The 17,550-nt window shown below is 36.0% G+C and overlaps 1 protein-coding gene across 5 annotated transcripts in view; it reads left to right on the top strand.

Moving 5' to 3' along the window:
• Nucleotides 1-731: 731 nt before the first annotated feature.
• Nucleotides 732-17,550, top strand: part of LOC109420237 (probable chitinase 10) — a 254,076-nt gene continuing 237,257 nt past the window's right edge. The window contains exons 1-2 of one of the 5 annotated variants that reach the window (XM_062853763.1): nt 732-989; nt 13,592-13,962. Coding sequence is in view for 1 of the 5 variants with exons in the window: in XM_062853767.1 (XP_062709751.1) it covers nt 13,960-13,962 (3 nt within the window). In the remaining 4 variants the exon portion in view is untranslated. Of the gene's footprint in view, nt 1,052-1,083; nt 1,198-13,591; nt 13,963-17,550 lie in introns of those variants that run through there. The other 4 variants (XM_062853764.1, XM_062853762.1, XM_062853767.1 and 1 more) reach the window with 4 other exon arrangements.

The following is a 17,550-nucleotide window of genomic DNA, read 5'->3' as shown; positions in this document are numbered from 1 at the left end:
TCCAACCAATTAATTTGAATTTTTGTATAGGATTAGATACTGTGCATATCTCATCATGCTCCAAAAATTATGTTGTTAGGTATAAAATTGACATAGTTATAACGGCAAGAGTCCAAAATAGGTTCACCCGCCCAAATGATTCAAGATCCTACCTAAGTCATTAAAAAATCAACATTGTTATAATTCAATCCTATAGATAAAGATGAAGAATTTAATCAGATACACTGAATCTTGACGCAAGGCTGCAAGTAGCAACTTCGAACTATGCAAACTCAATTTTTATTCAAATCTTTATCTATCTTTACTGCCTCTCTCTCTGTGGCTTCTAGTTAGCATTGCTAAGCAGAAACAATCCATTAGGTTGCCACGAAACACACCGCTTTGGCTAGACTGGACAGTGGTGCAATCTACGTAGAAACGTGTTCCAAAATTTACCAAACGAACAACTTGAACCTACGGCACATATGGCGCGAACAAGATTAGTACAAAGCAATCTACTGACTACATACATACATACTAGTCAGCACCAAACAGCCCGCCGATCCGATCGCCTGCATCGTGTTGCTGCCACAAAGAGAAGGGAAATTCAATTCACAACCCCAGCCCCAGCTACATGGTAGGTCGGCGATCGGACTCTGCAAGGCGCCTCCATTCACCAACTGGCCCGATCGACACCAACTCCATCACCGCCGTCGTTGTCGTTGTCGTCGTCTGACTGGCAGAAACACGAACTCCCACCCACTCCCCGACGAAGTTGAAACGAAGCACGGACGATCGCGAACCGATCCACAGCGCAGCTCCAACTGGGGGACCGTCGATGTTTATGAAACACCGTTTTCGATTTAGTCCCTAGTTCGCATAGTTTGTGTCAATATCGCTTCGATTCTTTCGCTCCTCGCCCGCTCGTCCGACGAGAGATAAACTCTGAGTAATCGCGCGTTATACGGCCCTCTAGCTGTGCGGAGGAATCACGGCTTCTTGTGTTTGTGGTTAGTGCGCCTAGTTAAGAGTTAGTAACGTTCGCAGAGTAACCGAGAGTGTTCAGGGTTTTGTGAGTTTTTCTTGGTGGCATTGCATTGTTTCGTGGGAGCAGAAGGAACACAGCAAGTTCGCTGGGAATTTTTTGATGCGGGGATTCTGAGTGGTGTTTGAGAAGTGATGGTGTTCTAGAAACGTGACAGATACAGTGACAGTGAGGTAGACTACAGTGGATAAACGAGCGCAGGTTTGACCACTGAAAGTGCAAACTTGATTGGATTGGTGAAATTTTCCGGATGAAAGTGATAGTAATGAGTCAAACCTACGCTCGTGAGAAGATACCAATCAAAATCATCGAAAGTGACAGATTCCATCATGCAAGACCATTGCTGTGTCGAGTTTCGAAGTGAATGTGAAGCAACTGGCAGCCGGGGGAGTCATGACGGACGACGACGACGACGACGGAGCTCGAGCTTTTGGCTGAGTTGCATTCAAAAGACTGCACTGGGAAAATAAGCGACGAACCCCGATTTCTCTTTTTTCGCCACACTGCGCACAGCAGCCGCGCGCGCGCTTTTCATGGTTTCTTCGCTTGTGAAATTTTCACAAACGCGAGATGCAATTTCTCACACACATATCACAGCTGCTGCTGCTGCAGCTGGGATCTTTTCCTTTTCACTCTCCGTCGCGTGGCCGTGTCTCAGACGTGTGCACAGCGCCATTTATTTTATATAAACTTGCTAATGAATAAAAACATATTTTTAATAACTTCGCATAACTGACTCCCACTACCTGGCGGCAAGGCAGCTTTCCCATCCAGCCACCCACAGAAGGTACAGTTTTCACTCGGATAGTGCGCTTTCTTGTTGGGAGAAATTCGAAAAGCTGAAATTATTCAATTGGCTAACATTGGAGCAAATGGAAGATTTAAATTTATCAAATCCTTTCTACAATTTGATAGATATATGCATGTTTTCCTTGGAAAACTTTTATTGATGAACAGTGAGGTTTCTTAACAGATTCAGCCACTTTCAGATCAATGTATGCGATGTAAAGGTTATTCAGGAGTGACATAGACTACACGGAACTTCTTGCCATAACTAAAAATAAAAATTTGAAAGTTTAAATCTGTATCGTTGAATGTTTGTATCAGTAAACCCGCATAACTTTACTGTGGTTTACTGGGTAGTACCATTCCAAAATAGTTGATAAGGCATATCCACCCAATTATAACTAACTAAGCCTTAACAATATTGATTAATTTGTCTTTTTTTAAAGAGACTTTCAGCCCTTGGCTGCTTCGTCTCTTTTTGCTTAAGAATGTTTTTTTTTCACGAAAATTCAAATAAATCGATTGCTTTATAAAAAATGATAGAGAATTTGTTATACATTGCCTTCATTGACTGAATTTTTTGTCGGAATTTCTACAGATTTTCCTGGAACTGTTTGGCGCAAATTTCTGAAAATATATATATATATATATATTTTTATTTTCCCAAATCTTGATTCAATATCTAGTTGAATACATTTGCACATCTGGATCGTTGCAGATTGTTATAGGGTATATGTACCATTCCTTGGCCTAATTTGCAAACTGCCTTGACATTTTTGACCATAACTCATGAATTAATAGCACTAGAAATAATATGTTGATCCTATTACACACTCTAGGCAATTATTGTTTCACTAATTGGAAGTAAACTAACGTTAATATTCAAAAATTTACTTTATTAAGTTGAAAAGATTCGATGCGATGGTATGCAACGTTGGTCTATGGTACAAAAATTGGCCTATTAGTGGATACAACATTGGCCTATTGCTGTCCATGCACTAGAACCACTTATTATCTCATTTTTTCAATATTTCTACTGAAGTATTATCTCTGTTTGTTCACCAATCTTACTTGTAAATTACATTTTCGGAGCAAAATTTTCAAAAAACAGTAAATGAATTACTTAAATTAAAGTTCTTTCTTAATTTATTAACGGTAACAACGCAACCCTATTATTGTGTTATATTTTTACACTCACCGTACACAAAATCTTTCTTCCTGTTCGTTCTTTCTGGTTCTTACGCAAGCAATGTTGTTGACGTCACTTTACCGGTGTTGTTGACATCACTTTAGTGATGGGCCAAGATTTGTGTACATAGTGAAAAAAATGTCCTCAATATTCGGCCCACATTCAATTTGTAAAATATTTATTATTCGTTGAAAACAAATATACAAGTTCAAAATACAGTCTTTGACCGTCGCATCAAATGTTCAGTTATTGAAAAGTCAGTTCGAAATGTTCCAGATTCATGCCATTTATGATCATGTGTATAGACTACCCACTTAGCCGAAGAATCATTGCGTCTACAAAAGATAAACAAAGAGACATTTTCATTCAATTTTAATGCTCCAAAGTGCTAAAATTGAAACGAAATGTTACAGTTGTTTGCCGCATAGCTTTTCCGATATCCAGTTATGCGTGTTTGTTTGAGTTTTTGGTTAACGTTGAGATAGGCCGAACGAGGGGACTATGCCAACGAAGCATCCCGATACCCTACACTTTTATAATAATATATTTAAGAATATGTTTTCGCAGATAACATTCCAAGTGAAATGTCTGAAAAATTATTTTAAAAACTTCTAATGCATTTCTAATTAAATTGTTTGATGTGAAGTTTGTTGAAACATTACATAAAATTTCTACAAAATAAATTGCGATGGTTCAGGATAACTTTTGAGAATTCCAAGAAACTACAAAAATTTCCAGCAAAAAACAATATTTCCAAAGCTACAGGTTCATCGTACACAGATTTATTCAATGTATATTTTAAAAAGGATGCGTTTTGCATCAAACAGTCCAAGTATAAAAACTACACAAGATGTGCTACGAGATAACTACAACTTCTTTCGACATTGCATACAAACCTTGTTCATTATAATCGGCTTGATTGAGTAGATTTTCAGCAAGCACATAGCTGGATCATCTCCATCCGAATCTTGCTCATATGTCGCTCAAAAATTACTTACATAATCGTCCAGAGTTTTAATTTTAAAATCAAGCAAATCTAACAGCAACTTTAGCTGATGTACATCCAAAATGTATGTTAAAATTTCCTGCCAAATACTTGATGCTTTCTTCGCAATTCTGCCAATCTTCGAAAAAGAAGTTCTGCTTTCTGAACAGTATTTACTCTTACAATCTTGCTCTAATTTATTATCAAATTCCACCGGAAATAATCTAGCACCTATTCCTTAGCATTTGACCCAAGTTTGTCTACACATTTCTATTTTTATTTATACTTAAAATAATCATCATTTTTTATTTTATTTATTTTTTGTTGGCTTATTACGCATCTCTCAGAGAACTCTCATGAGTATCATCAAGAATTGTATGGAAAATTTCACAAATACCGTGCCGGAAAAACTTGGATGATTTTCATCCTTCTGAATGAACATTCCGTCAGAGCTCTTTCTTAAACTCATCAAAGAGTTTCCCTAAAACATATGTAGGTATTCGTTTTGCAATATTTGACAGACATTCCACAAAAAATCATGTTTTTTCTTAAAAAGCCCTTATAAATTTTGCCATGAAAAATGCTTCAGGTTTTGTACCCCGAACAATTTTTTCACTGGATTTAAACTGGAGGTTGAAATATTCTCCAGAATTGCACCAATAATTCTTGCAGATGCTTCTTCTGTGTGTTTTTTAAGGGATTCTCCGTCGAGCATTGTTGTTCTAATGAGTTCCATGAGAGATATTTTTTTGGCTTTTCACGAAAGTAATTGATCAATGGAATTCTTAAATATGTGCCCTGATGTTTCTGAGCATCTTCTTGAAAAGACTTTTATTTTTTTTTAGGAAATGTAGATTTCTGTCAATTTAATTTGTTTATTCTGGAAACCTACCACAACTTTTTGCTGGCATTTTTCTCGATATTTGTCTAAATGTATCGGAATTGGTTTTCTTGCATTATGAAAAAAATGTTTAGGCTTTAAAAATCATCAAAATTAGTCTTGCAATTATTTAAAAAAAATGTTTTTTGTTTATTTTACATGACCTTTTAATAGAAATATTTCAAATGGCATCTGGAAACATTCCAACGCTTTTGTTTAAAGAAATCAATTAAATTTCAACAAGCATTACTTATAAAACATTACCAAAATTGCGTTCTAATAATTGTAACACTTTTCCCTTAGAATTGCACTTCATTAAATCATATATGAATCACATCCGTGAACGATAAATTCACTGAAAAAAATCGGCGTTACAGATTATAAGAGACAGTTCGACGCGAAGTTGTGGAATTCAATTAACTAAATCACTTACGATTTTTTGTTTGGATTTTTATTTTTTTTTTAATTTTTACACATTTTTAAAATGAAAAATCAATTTAAAAAAAACTGAAAGTTTTACAATGTTATTTGCCCTAGGCGAAAACGACAGAACATAAAAAAAGACATGCCACTGCCTGTTTATATTAAAGAAAATAAATTCGTGAATATTAAAAATAATCTGTCAAGAATATCTCCAAAAATTACGTTGAAAATTATAAAAAATATCTTAGGGGTTTCACCAGGCCTCTCTTCATCAATCCATGCATTCTATCATTGTATATTACCAATGAGTTTTGAAAGAAATGCTTGAAATGTTTTCTGGGGTAAGCTGGTAGAATACCTGTAAAAAAAAATGAAATCTAATTAAATGCTGCCCCGTATAATTCCAAAAATGGTTTGCATCTTACGACAGAAACGTATTTAGATTTAAACTCGGCACGGTCGGTTACATGCTTGACTCAACAGTTGACAAGATGTTTGTTTTGTCAGAAGTTTTCTAAGGGTTTTGGAAAAATATCCAGTAGAAGTACCTTCAGAGAATTAACTATTTTTGGCTCCGCAGTCATGAAATGAACAAATGACGTTATTTATTTGCCCAACGTTTCGACACGGGGTTTGTGTCGAAACGTTGGGCAAATAAATAACGTCGTTTGTTCATTTCATGACTGCGGAGCCAAAAATAGTAAATTGTACCATACAGTCGATTCAATTACAGTACCTTCAGAGTATGTAGGAAAACCCCAAAGAAATTCTTTCATAATTTGAAATTTCTGACTTGTTTATACAAGTTTCTGTAAGAAATTTCTTCAGGAATAAACCCAAAAAATTTTTTGTTAGGGAAAAGGAAAAATAATTTGCTGTAGAGGCTTTGTAATTAATTCTACCTAGCATTGATTCAGGTAAAACCTTGTGTAAAACTTCGCTGAGAATGGAATCCCCACTTTTTCGCTTCAGAAGAGAATGTTGGACAAAATAATTATTAGTGCCCTTCACCATTCTTTGACATTTTCTTGCCGGATTCCAGATTTAAGATCCTGAGCGATTTCCACAATTCCAGAGAAATATTCAAAGGATTCCATCCGAGATCTTTGACCAATTTGTACGAAAAGTCTTACCATTCTCCTTTCTAGATCTATGACGAATTCATGAAAAGATTCTTTTTGGATGCCCTTCAAATTGATTTGCAGAATATCGGGTGGATTTAGGGTCTGGGACCATTTGGGCAGGAGCACCTATTTTGGGCACTTGCTGCTATAACTCAGTCAATTTTGAACCGATTGACTTTATTTTTGAGTCACGATCAGAAAGGCACAGTATCTAGCCATGTACAAAAATTCAAATCAATCGGTTTGAAATTGACTGAGTTATAGCAGCAAGTGCCCAAAATAGGTGCTCCTGCCCAAATGGTCCCAGACCCTATGTTGAGATTTATAGTAGACAATTTTCAAGATAGTTGTTCGGTCATCATAATATTTCGCACAATGTCTCTGTCCATTTGGCATGTCTACCCAGCCAACACACGATCGCATACGATGTTGAATAGGATGCTAAAATGGAGACGATATGCGTACACTTTACCCACGGTTAAATGGGAGCATGTACGCATATGGCCTCCACTTTAGCATCCTGTTCTACATCATATACGACTTCGTGTTAGCTGGGTAGAATCTTGGATAGATATTAAGGTTTCATGACCATGAAAGCCAAAAACAGATACTGTGTAACTTTTAGGAAGAAATTGCAGCAAATTTGAAGGGATGCAAGTATCAGTTTGTAATTCAATAAGCTTTGAGGAGGTTCTATTTTTTTTTTATATATCTGTATTAACGAGATTTTTAGCCCTAGGCTAGTTCATCTCGGGACCCACGATTTACTTCCCTTCCGAAGGAAGAACTCACATTTTGCGAGTTTGTCGGGAGTGGGATTCGATCCCAGGCGTGATAGAGTAGGAAATTGATAATGTTATTCTAAAATAACACAGCGCAACAAAAATTAACTTTTGATCTGTCTCAAGAGCAAACTTATTCCGAAGGATTTAGGGCCGCTGAATCCGAATCCAGGCTCAGATTTGCTCCAACACGTCACAATTTTGAGCTATACCTCAATTTATAGGGCAAAATATGCGATTTTGGGCTTTTTTGACTGCAAGCCATTAAGCATGGAAATATTATTATTGATATTATTGTTATTATCTTTATTAAAGTGGTTTTCAACTTATTATCTTTATTAAAGTGGTTTAAACTTCAACTCGGCAAGCCTCGTTGGATAAATGTACGACTCGTGCTGAAAAAAAAAACAACTTTTTGCAACTCGGTACATAAATAACTATTATCCATCTCGACAAAAATGAAAACTAAACAAAATATTTCAGAATTAAAAGATTTGAGAAATATCGCTGTTTTTGTTCCGGTTATGTTGTCTTGTTTTGATGACCTGGTTATGTATTATGCATACATAATTTCCAACTCTTCTTGAATCAAATTATGTTACTCTTTATAAAAAAGTGAATCCTTAAGTACTTCGATGTTTGAAATACAAAAAGTAAAAAAAACAACGAATTGTAACGGTGATTTTAGAAAATGCAATCAAATCATCACATTGAAAGCTTTGTCATTGGCCATGTCGCTACAGAAGTTGTAATCTTCATTCTAAAGCTCCAAACGCTGAAAAAAAAATGTTTTTTCTTTGGTGGTGTACCTTCAGAATATGCAAGATAAAAATCGTTTTTTTTTATTACCTTGAAGGTAAGCCCTATTGAATTGTACGGTTTTGTTTGCAAAACCATTTCATCCTCGAGCAGACGCGTCTTCGACCACCCTCAACGACACCCCTCTCACGCTATTGAGTAAAAATCTATGGGAGAATGACAGAACATTTCCTCAAAGACTTTTTGATTCTTAAGTTTCTTAAGATTCTTAAGATTCTTAAGTTTCATTATAAATATGGTTCTGATTCTTTTTAAAAATATAATAAAAAAAATATCAGTAGATTTTCAATTATTCCTCTACGAGATCCAATAGATGCACGAAAATCTTCTCAAGTACAGTCCTACTTCGATATAACGAAACCGCATCTTTATTTTCGTTACGTTATATATAGTTACGGTATACCAAAAAAAAAATTTTTCTCAAATTTTGTTTAAATGTACATTCTTAAAAGAAAATTACCCTCAAGATCATGCTATTAAACTAACAGTGATTTTTAGCCTTTCTCGTTTATTTTTTTAATTTTTGATTTTTATATGTTCATAAATCGAATTCAAATGGAACTGATTAGACGTCAAACGTCATCTGTTGGTGTGATTATGATTGGAAAGCTGTGAGGCTCAGAAGTGCACATAATTTCATTTACGGCAGTGGAAAATACAAAACTGTCATGTCTCCAGATATTCCACTTCGGATTGCTCTACAACTAATTCAGGAACTAACCATGGAGTTAGATGATGATGGATTTCCTCATGTAATACCTCCATCTCCCCAAAAAGCTTCATTCCTGCTCGAGGAGTATTTGCTAGGATTAACCCAGGAATTTCTGCTTGAACTTATCCAGCACGTTTTGATGAAATTTCTAAAGGATTTTCTCCTCGGATTTCGTTGAAAACTCCTATGATTTCTCCTAAAGTTTCTCCAGATATTCTCCATAGAAGTTTCCTTCTGAGATACGACGGTAATCCTTCTTTTTCCGAATACCTGATAGAATTTCACAAGGAATTTCTTCAAATATTCCCCCAGAGATTCCTTATTAGATATAACCAGGAATCCCTGCTTCAACTTTCCAGGAATTCGTCTTGGAATGCTCCAATGACTTTTTAAATTTAATTGTTTAATATTTTTTCAGGAATTCTCCCTGAGTTTTTTCGATGGACTTTGACTGTGATTCCTATAGAAATTTCAACTAGGATTCCTCCAGTGCTAGAACTACTACAGAACTTCCTGCTGGGACCCCACCAGGGATTTCTGCATAAATTCCTCATGTGACTCACGAATTTCTTTAGCAATTTTGACAGAAATAACTTTGAAATTGCGGTAGAAATTTCTGTGGTGATTGCACCATTTATTGAGAAATTTCTGTAAAAAAAATCTTCAAGATTTATTCTGGGGATTCGTCAGTGATTTCTTAAGAAGTTCCTCCAGGGTTTATCAGATAACTTTTTTCTAGTGATTTACTGCAGGGTTTCCTCTAAAACTTAGCAGACTTTTCCATTATTGGCGTACTCACTCCCAGTATCACAGAAATAAATTTTGCTTCCACTGATCTCTACTGCTATATCATTTGGAGATCAAACTTCCCAAAAATGAGTTTTAAAATCTCTCTTAAATATTGCTGAAAATAGAATTGCTTCAGGACTCTATCAAATGTTTCATTTCATAAAAAGTATACATTCTACTATTTTTGATATTTGTACTCGGATATATTGAAAAAAAATCCCAATAATTTTAAATGAATTCCGTTCTTCAGAAATGTGCAGAATGCTACTTAACCAACTCTCTATATCTTTTTGTTATTTTGAAAACTTCACCAGGATTTCGGTCATTATATCATTCTGGAAGGGTTTTTCCAGGGGTTTAATAACCAATGCTTCGAAACAGTAATTCATGAAATTGTCCAAAGATGCTCGAATAGGATGCTCTGTGAATATTACCTAGAAATGGCTTATTTTAATTCAATCAAACGTATTTTCAATACATCACGTAAAATTCTGTATTTTTTACGATTATCTTAAAGTTTTTTGGGTATTTTTGTGACGTTTCAGTCTTTTCGGAGATCAAAAACAACTATATGGTTGCTATTTCCAACGTTCCAACATATAGTTGTTTTTGATCCCCGAAGAGACTGAAACGCCACAAAAAAACCCAAAAAGTCTAACAAAACAGTCGTCGTCAAAGCTTTTGATTATCTTAAAGATTTTCTTGAGCTACCTAACAGATAAACTAAGACACTTAGGCCTACATTATCAAGATTTTTTTTTTGTTTTTACGTTGTCTTCCCTTGAAAGATGAGGGTTTTCAACTTATTATCTGTTCACCAAGCGCGACGCCGCTAACAGTTCAACACGTCCAGGAAAACCTCGTTCGTCATACACAAAATGATGCTCGACGATTTGAAGTTGTGTTTTTTTTTAATTTTCTTTAAAATTTGACCTCAATGCAGAGCAATTTCATCGAATTTTCCTTAACGGTGGAAGCTGTCGTTAAAAACCCTATTTTGATACATTTTTTTTATAAATTATGCCGATCAGTTGTACAGCACACAATTTGACATAATCTTGAGAAAAAGTAAATCCAACATTGTTTACAATTTTTTTTTTCGTTTAGCTCATATTTTTTTCTGATTGCTAAACATGCTCGTTTTTGATGCTTTGTTCCAAAAATATGAATTTTCATAGAAATGGCTACATATTTCACAAATAAGACGTATCTCAGGAACGAAAAAAGAAACTCGGGTAAAGTTTGTGCAATATCAGAAAAAAAAATGCACTGACAAAACCTGGGCAAAGCTCACATTCATATTTTTTTTGGTTTTTTTTTTATTTTATTTGACAAATCATGTTGATCAAACAGTAATATATTGTTCTATTTTCTGACAGCGACATCATAATACGCTAATAGTAAACAGTAATACGTCCTCTTTTGCGTTCAAAACGCTTAACTTAACACTTTGGATGGGAAGGGTCCTATAATAAGACCCCAGCGATGAAACCGAGTACAAAAACAAACAGTCGTGCTCAGCTTGGTGTCCAATGAGGTTGCGACAGCAACGGCGATAAAATTCAGATCTGGAAAGTTTAACAGCAGATACTATAATCGATTGCAAGAGTAGGTATGTTTTTATTGGAACCGAAAATATATATCCTGAATTGGAATTTGAAATATGAGACGATTATTCCACCGACTGCATAATTTGCACTAGGGCACAATCAGTACAATACTAGAATGAAAGTAGTGAGCAGGATTTTTGTATGGTAAGATGATCAATTCTCCATTTCTGCAATAAAATGGTGCAAACAGCGCAGGTTATATGGTTTCTTTACTAATTTGATGCTGTTGTGAGCAAAAGTTTGGGTTAGGTACTGTGTTGTTGAAGTTGCAAGAAATAAATAATACAACAACACAGCTACCCAAACTGTTGCTCAAACAACATGCAATCAGGCAAGAAATCATATAACCTGCTCTGTTTGCACCATTTAATGGAAATGGAAAACTGATCATCTCACCATACAAAAATCCAGCTCTTTACTTTCAATCTAGTACTTCACCAATTGCTTTCTCTTCCCAACAAAATGCTTGGCGAAATGATTATTTTTTAATTTTTTTTATTTTTTTGACGATCTTTATTATCAGATACGTAGGTAATTTCAGAATATTTCGAGATGATGTTCCAGGGGTTCCTGAGATAAATTTTTAAGACCCGTGGTGGATTTTGAAATTTGAAAGTCTTGACTTGGTTGTGGAAGAGTTTCTAGTCAGTTTCTTGAATACTATCAGTATTATTGCTTGTGACATTTTTTGGGGCAAGCAGGTGGCCCAATCCTGGGCCGTTATCTAATATGAAATTTTCATAGTTCTGAGTGTGATCTATTAGCTGTAATATTTACAAGTTAAATACTTTATAAATTTCTAACATGATTATCTGTGAGTCTCTTTTGGCATTCATAACGATTATCCTCAATGGTCATCTCGATGCAACCCTCTTGGTGTTTCATGAAAAAATTGAGACGAATTCTTCCTTCCCAGAGTATTCTTCTTTCAATCGTGATTTATTAATAATTTATTTGGGTTTGACAGAATTTATCACAATTGTCAAGTCTATGTCTAGGAAAATCAGGGAAATTTTCAAAATAAAAGTTGGCACTGTACCGAGGTTCCAAGCGAGACCTGGAGAAATCAATGCCAATTTTAAGAACCTAAAATCCTAAATATATGTAGGTACCGTAAACTGGGGTGTAGTTGATCAGTGGGGTGAACCTGATCACTCAATTACCCATGGATATCAACTTTCAAGGAGGCAACAATTATATTTTAACCATTCGCAATCCAATGACGTAACATTAGAATGGAATTGTAACTTCCTTGAAAGTCGATATCCGTGGGTAACACAGCGCAACATTTTTTTGTCTCAAGAGCAAACTTATGTGTCTCCGAAGGATTTTGGGCCGCTGAATCCGAATCCGGGCTCAGATTTGCTCCAACACGTCACAATTTTGAGCTATACCTCAATTTATAGGGCAAAATATGCGATTTTTGGCTTTTTTGACTGCAAGCCATTAAGCTTGGAAATATTTTTTAAGCAATCAAAAGGTTTGTTGGTCAATTAACATCTAAATTAACGACTCATGCAAAATATTTCGTTTTACCTAATCAAATTTGATAGATTTAAGCATTTTATATTAGTATGAAAACTTGCATGCAATTTTTGGAGGGTGACTTGTATGGGAAATATCGTACATAACAGAAAACGCTTAAAATTATCAAATTCGTTTTGGTAAAACGAAATATTTTGCATGAGTCGTTAATTTAGATGTTAATTGACCAACTAACCTTTTGATTGCTTGAAAAAAATATTTCCTTGCTTAATGGCTTTCAGTCAAAAAAGCCCAAAATCGCATATTTTGCCCTATAAATTGAGGTATAGCTCAAAATTGTGACGTATTAGAGCAAATCTGAGCCCGGATTCGGATTTAGCGGCCCAAAATCCTTCGGAGACACATAAGTTTGCTCTTGAGACAGACAAAAAGTTAATTTTTGTTACGCTGTCTAATTGAGTGATCAGGTTCACCCCACTGATCATCTACACCCCAGTTTACGGTACCTACTTCTTATTAGAATGAAATAATATTTGATTAATATGAAGTCTTTCCTCTTATACCCGAAACCGCACTATTCGAACTCTAACCGTTCACCTTTGCCACCTTCTGGCAAACCTTTCATCCAACCCCCGCAGAGGGTGGCTGCTGGCCGCCCCCAACAGTGCAGCGCTTTGTGCAACCAGCAATTTCCCAACCACTCAATCCAGTGCATTTCTCTTGAGCAACCGAACCAACAGCAGCCCAGGCAGCAACATTTCTCGACGTCGTCATTCCATCGTATCGCCGTGCAAGCCTTCATCGCCAAAGACAGAAAAGGAAGAAAGCTTCGCCACCCGCTTTCTCGTCCACCCCCCTATCGTCGGTTCCCTCAAAGCTGAGAAAACTCGAAACCGGAAGTCGGCGCGCATCTGGCGGCAATTGTGTGCGGTTTCCACATTTCCTTCATCCGTTTTTCCTTTTCTGTATGCATTTCTATACAGGTATTATTGGAACAGAGTAGCAGCGTCGGTGCGTAACCAGAGTATCTCGTGATCAGAGAATTTGTGTGAAAGTGTGCCCCCCGAAAAAAAAAAAAACAGTAACCGCGCGTGAGTGCGTTAGTTTGACCAGTACCTTCGCCGCAGTTTCGCAGGCTCCTGGCGGTGAACGACAGAATTGTGTGCATTGTGTGAAGTGAAAAATTGAAGGACGCCAACCAACAGCGGTACGGATCGCGCGCTCGCTCACTTTTTACTACAACTACTGCTACGCGACAGCTGAAGGACGACTCGAACCTCGAACGTCGACAGGTCGGAACGACACGTCACGAACGGAAAGAACGGAAGTGAACGCACGGAGCAGCTTCAAAATGGTAAGTAGTTTGGGGTCACTTTTTTTTTTGGATGGTTGTTTTGGGCAATTTGGTTTTTTATGCTTTTGGAAGGGCTAGCTAGCTAGTCCAAGGGTCAGTGGCTAGCAGTAACGGGGATGCCTTTCACTTCAACGGTCGACGGTATTGTTTACCGAGTAGCAGCAATTGTAGACAAAGTGGTGAGCGAATAGTATTTCGAAAGGGATTGTGTATAGCTTAGCCAAGGTTTGTTATTGAGATTTGTTTAAAAAAATGTAAATATATTTCCGTTCGGAGCGCAGAAGAGAATTATCAGATATCTTTACATGTTTCTTGGGTTCCAATTTACCCCATTGATTTTTTTCTAATTATTTCATCTTTCTTACCATGATTTTTGACGCTAATAAAGTTTATCTTAGAACCCACGATTTTACCTCTATTCCGAAGAAGGACCCAAATTTTGGGATATTCTCGGAAGTGCGATTCCCAGGTCTTAGGCATGATAGGCAATTGGTATTTGCTCTAACTGTGTTACCAGGTTCGCTTTAATTTTTTTTTAAATCTCTTTGAAATTGATCTTAAGTAAAGATGTTCAGTCAATTAAACTAGAACAAGCTCTTAAAATCATCATAAAACCAAAACAAAAGGTATAAGATTTAATGGCGGTTCTCAAAACCTCAACGAGATAAATGAGTCATCAAAATATTGCTTGGAATATTAGGTATTGAATTATGTTGTTAGAATCTAAAAAAAAAACGGTCCAAGAAACGTATGAAGTAAAAGAACCATTTTTAACTAAAAACATTGCCTTAATGTCAATTACACCACAGGTGTCTTTTTTATTTGATTGCGTTGCTTGTTCAACTTGGAAAATCATATGCCGATCAGGTTATAAAGAAAATTCCTCGGTCTGAAGGCTCTCTGAAATTTAATCCAGAGGCTGTTGGTTTTCTGACAGAATTTGTGAACGTTGTGAATAATACATAAGCAACATTTCTAAAAATGCCTGAATGAATTCACTTGAGTGCGGCATATTTTTCAAAAGTTGTTGAAACCTGACATTTGTATGATCTTCTAGATTCAAATTTCATAAAACGAGAAACCTGCGAGTTTCACCCAAAATATTTAAATTTGCAGGTTGAACAAACGCCTCAAATTTGAATTTTCGAGTTAAAAAATTTGCTTTAATTTTAAGTGTCATCACTTTCTCAATTTTCAATATTTTTCAATGAATCTTTTTCAAATTGATTTTCGAATAAACGAATGTAAAACGCTAAATTTCTCCAAAATCACTCAAAATATGATTTTTTTGGGATTTTGTTTATCATTTTTTCTTTTTTTCACCAAGAAGTTCCAAAACATGCATAAAAGCCAAATTTTCCATGTAAAATTTTAATAAAGAATGATTTTTTTGGCAATTTGTTTTTTCAAAGTATCTGGCAATTGCAAAATATGTTGAGATATGAAATACAGCAAAGATTTTTTTTTCTCAAGAAAAAAGTTTCCTTGCATTTTCCACATAAAAATATTGTTTTAATTAAGAACACCACAAAAAAATAAGTTTAAGGCTTCCATGTTATAATAATTGAATATTTGTTTCATTTTAATACTGAAATTATAGAAGAATACAATTTAAATTTATCTGAAATTCTCATTTTTTTTGTGAAATACATGTTGTTGCACGGTTTTTTATATTTATCCATGTTGAAACGATTTTCCAAGTTATCTGACCCTAAAGTTATTTTTTTTTATGAAAAAAAATTAAAAAAAAATAAAGAAATCATTAAAAGCTTGTGTCTTTGAAAAAAAATGGGGAAAAGATTCATAACAAGATTGAAATTCAATTGAAAATTGAGGAAGTTTTTTTTTTTTTGAAAAATGAGTTGCACCCTACTATGCACTGGATACACCCCTTTTAAACTTTTCAGACATTTTATGGATCAAAGTCAAATCCCACAATTATGTTATGTGATGTACTTCGTTAAGTTGTTACACGATCTTCACGGAAGTTAATGGATTTTATAAAGAAACTTCGTGTAAAATCCCTTGAGAAAATTTTGTAACTGCTCCCGAAAAAAAACCCAAGTACACATTCCGTAATGTATTTCCCATAGCTTTTTAACCAACTATTAGGGGGACTAATGGTGGAATTCAAGTGAAATTTCTAGAAAATTCTGGAAAGAAAAATAAAATACTCCGGTTTTTGTTTTTTGAAAAAATAAATACTGTTCTATCTAGTTAATGAAAAAAAGTATTTTAAAAAATTTGCGTTCATCAAATGGCTCGAAAGATCTCACAGTCCTCTCAACCCTGGCCCGAGTGAAAGCTTCCATGGCAACCCTTATTACGTCTTTTTTAGATCCAGAAACCCATGATTGGATCTCTTGTGGATCTGAGACAGCAATTCTAGTGCCTTGGCCGCCGATGCTCGACTCAAGGCTTGAATCAGGGAAGTGGATCTTTAACAATTCGCTCAGTGTATCGCTAGGCTCTACAGTGAGTGAACCATCCGTCTTTCGGAGGCTACCCACACCATTGGAGTGGTCTTTTGAAAGTTTTTTTTGGGGTCTGGCAGCTACGGGTGTATTCTCTATGCTTTCACACATTAGAATCCACGATTTCCATTTGGCTGACCTTATTTCTTTGTTGTAGTTCGTCAGGGCCTATATGCATAGGCTCCAATCGCCGGTTCGCTTGGCACGGTTGAATTCCCTACGCGCAGTATTCCTAAGCTTTTCAAGAGTTTTATTCCACAATGGAACGTCTCTACTCGAACTAATTGATTTAGTTGGACAGCTCTCTTGGTAGGCGTTAAGGTGAAGATATGACGGAACCACACCTCGAATTTTCAAGAGCACAAATCTGAAGAACCGAACATCGGTTTAGGCTGAAAAGTTGATCGATTGGTCACTCGCTGGTGGTGACCAATCGATCAACTTTTCAACGCAAACCGATATTGGGATCTTCAGATTTGTGCTCTTGAAAAATCGAGGTGTGGCTTCGTCATAACTTCACCTTAAGGATTTTGTTTTTAATGGATTTGGACGCATCTTCCAATTGTGTAATGGACTTGATGAGACTTTCTATGATGTACTCTTCAGATTGTAGGATAGCTGAGTTGGATTCCCTATCAGTTTTCTTAGGATCTTTAAACGTTTTTTTCTATCGTTAGACCCCCTTCCCATTCGAAGATGATGTGTTTGTGGTCTGACATTGATATTTCTTCAGAAACATGCCAGTTTTTTTTTTTTTTATCAGAGATAGACCGACTACATAAAGTCAAGTCCAAATCTTCCTGGCGAGTAGATTTTTCAAACGTGGGCTTGTACCAACATTACAAATGTCAATGTTCTTGGAAGAGAGAAACTGTAACAGGTACTCACCTCTAGTGTGATGTGCATTTGCGTCGCACCCTATGACGAAGGGGATGTTGCATTGGCCGCTGTAGGCTACGAGCGCAGCTATTTCTGGAGGAGGGATTTCGTCCACGTCACCTGGAAAGTATGCCGAGACCATCAAGATCTCTCTACTCCCTCTAGCGGAAGGTACCTCCATCCCGACAGCTACGATGTCCCTTGTTATGAATTCTGAAATTGGAAAGTATTTACA

Source organism: Aedes albopictus, chromosome 2 (assembly GCF_035046485.1).
Source record: "Aedes albopictus strain Foshan chromosome 2, AalbF5, whole genome shotgun sequence".
Lineage (NCBI taxonomy): Eukaryota > Metazoa > Arthropoda > Insecta > Diptera > Culicidae > Aedes > Aedes albopictus.
Note: the sequence above shows the minus strand (reverse complement) of the source record. Positions and strands in the feature narration are given on the sequence as shown.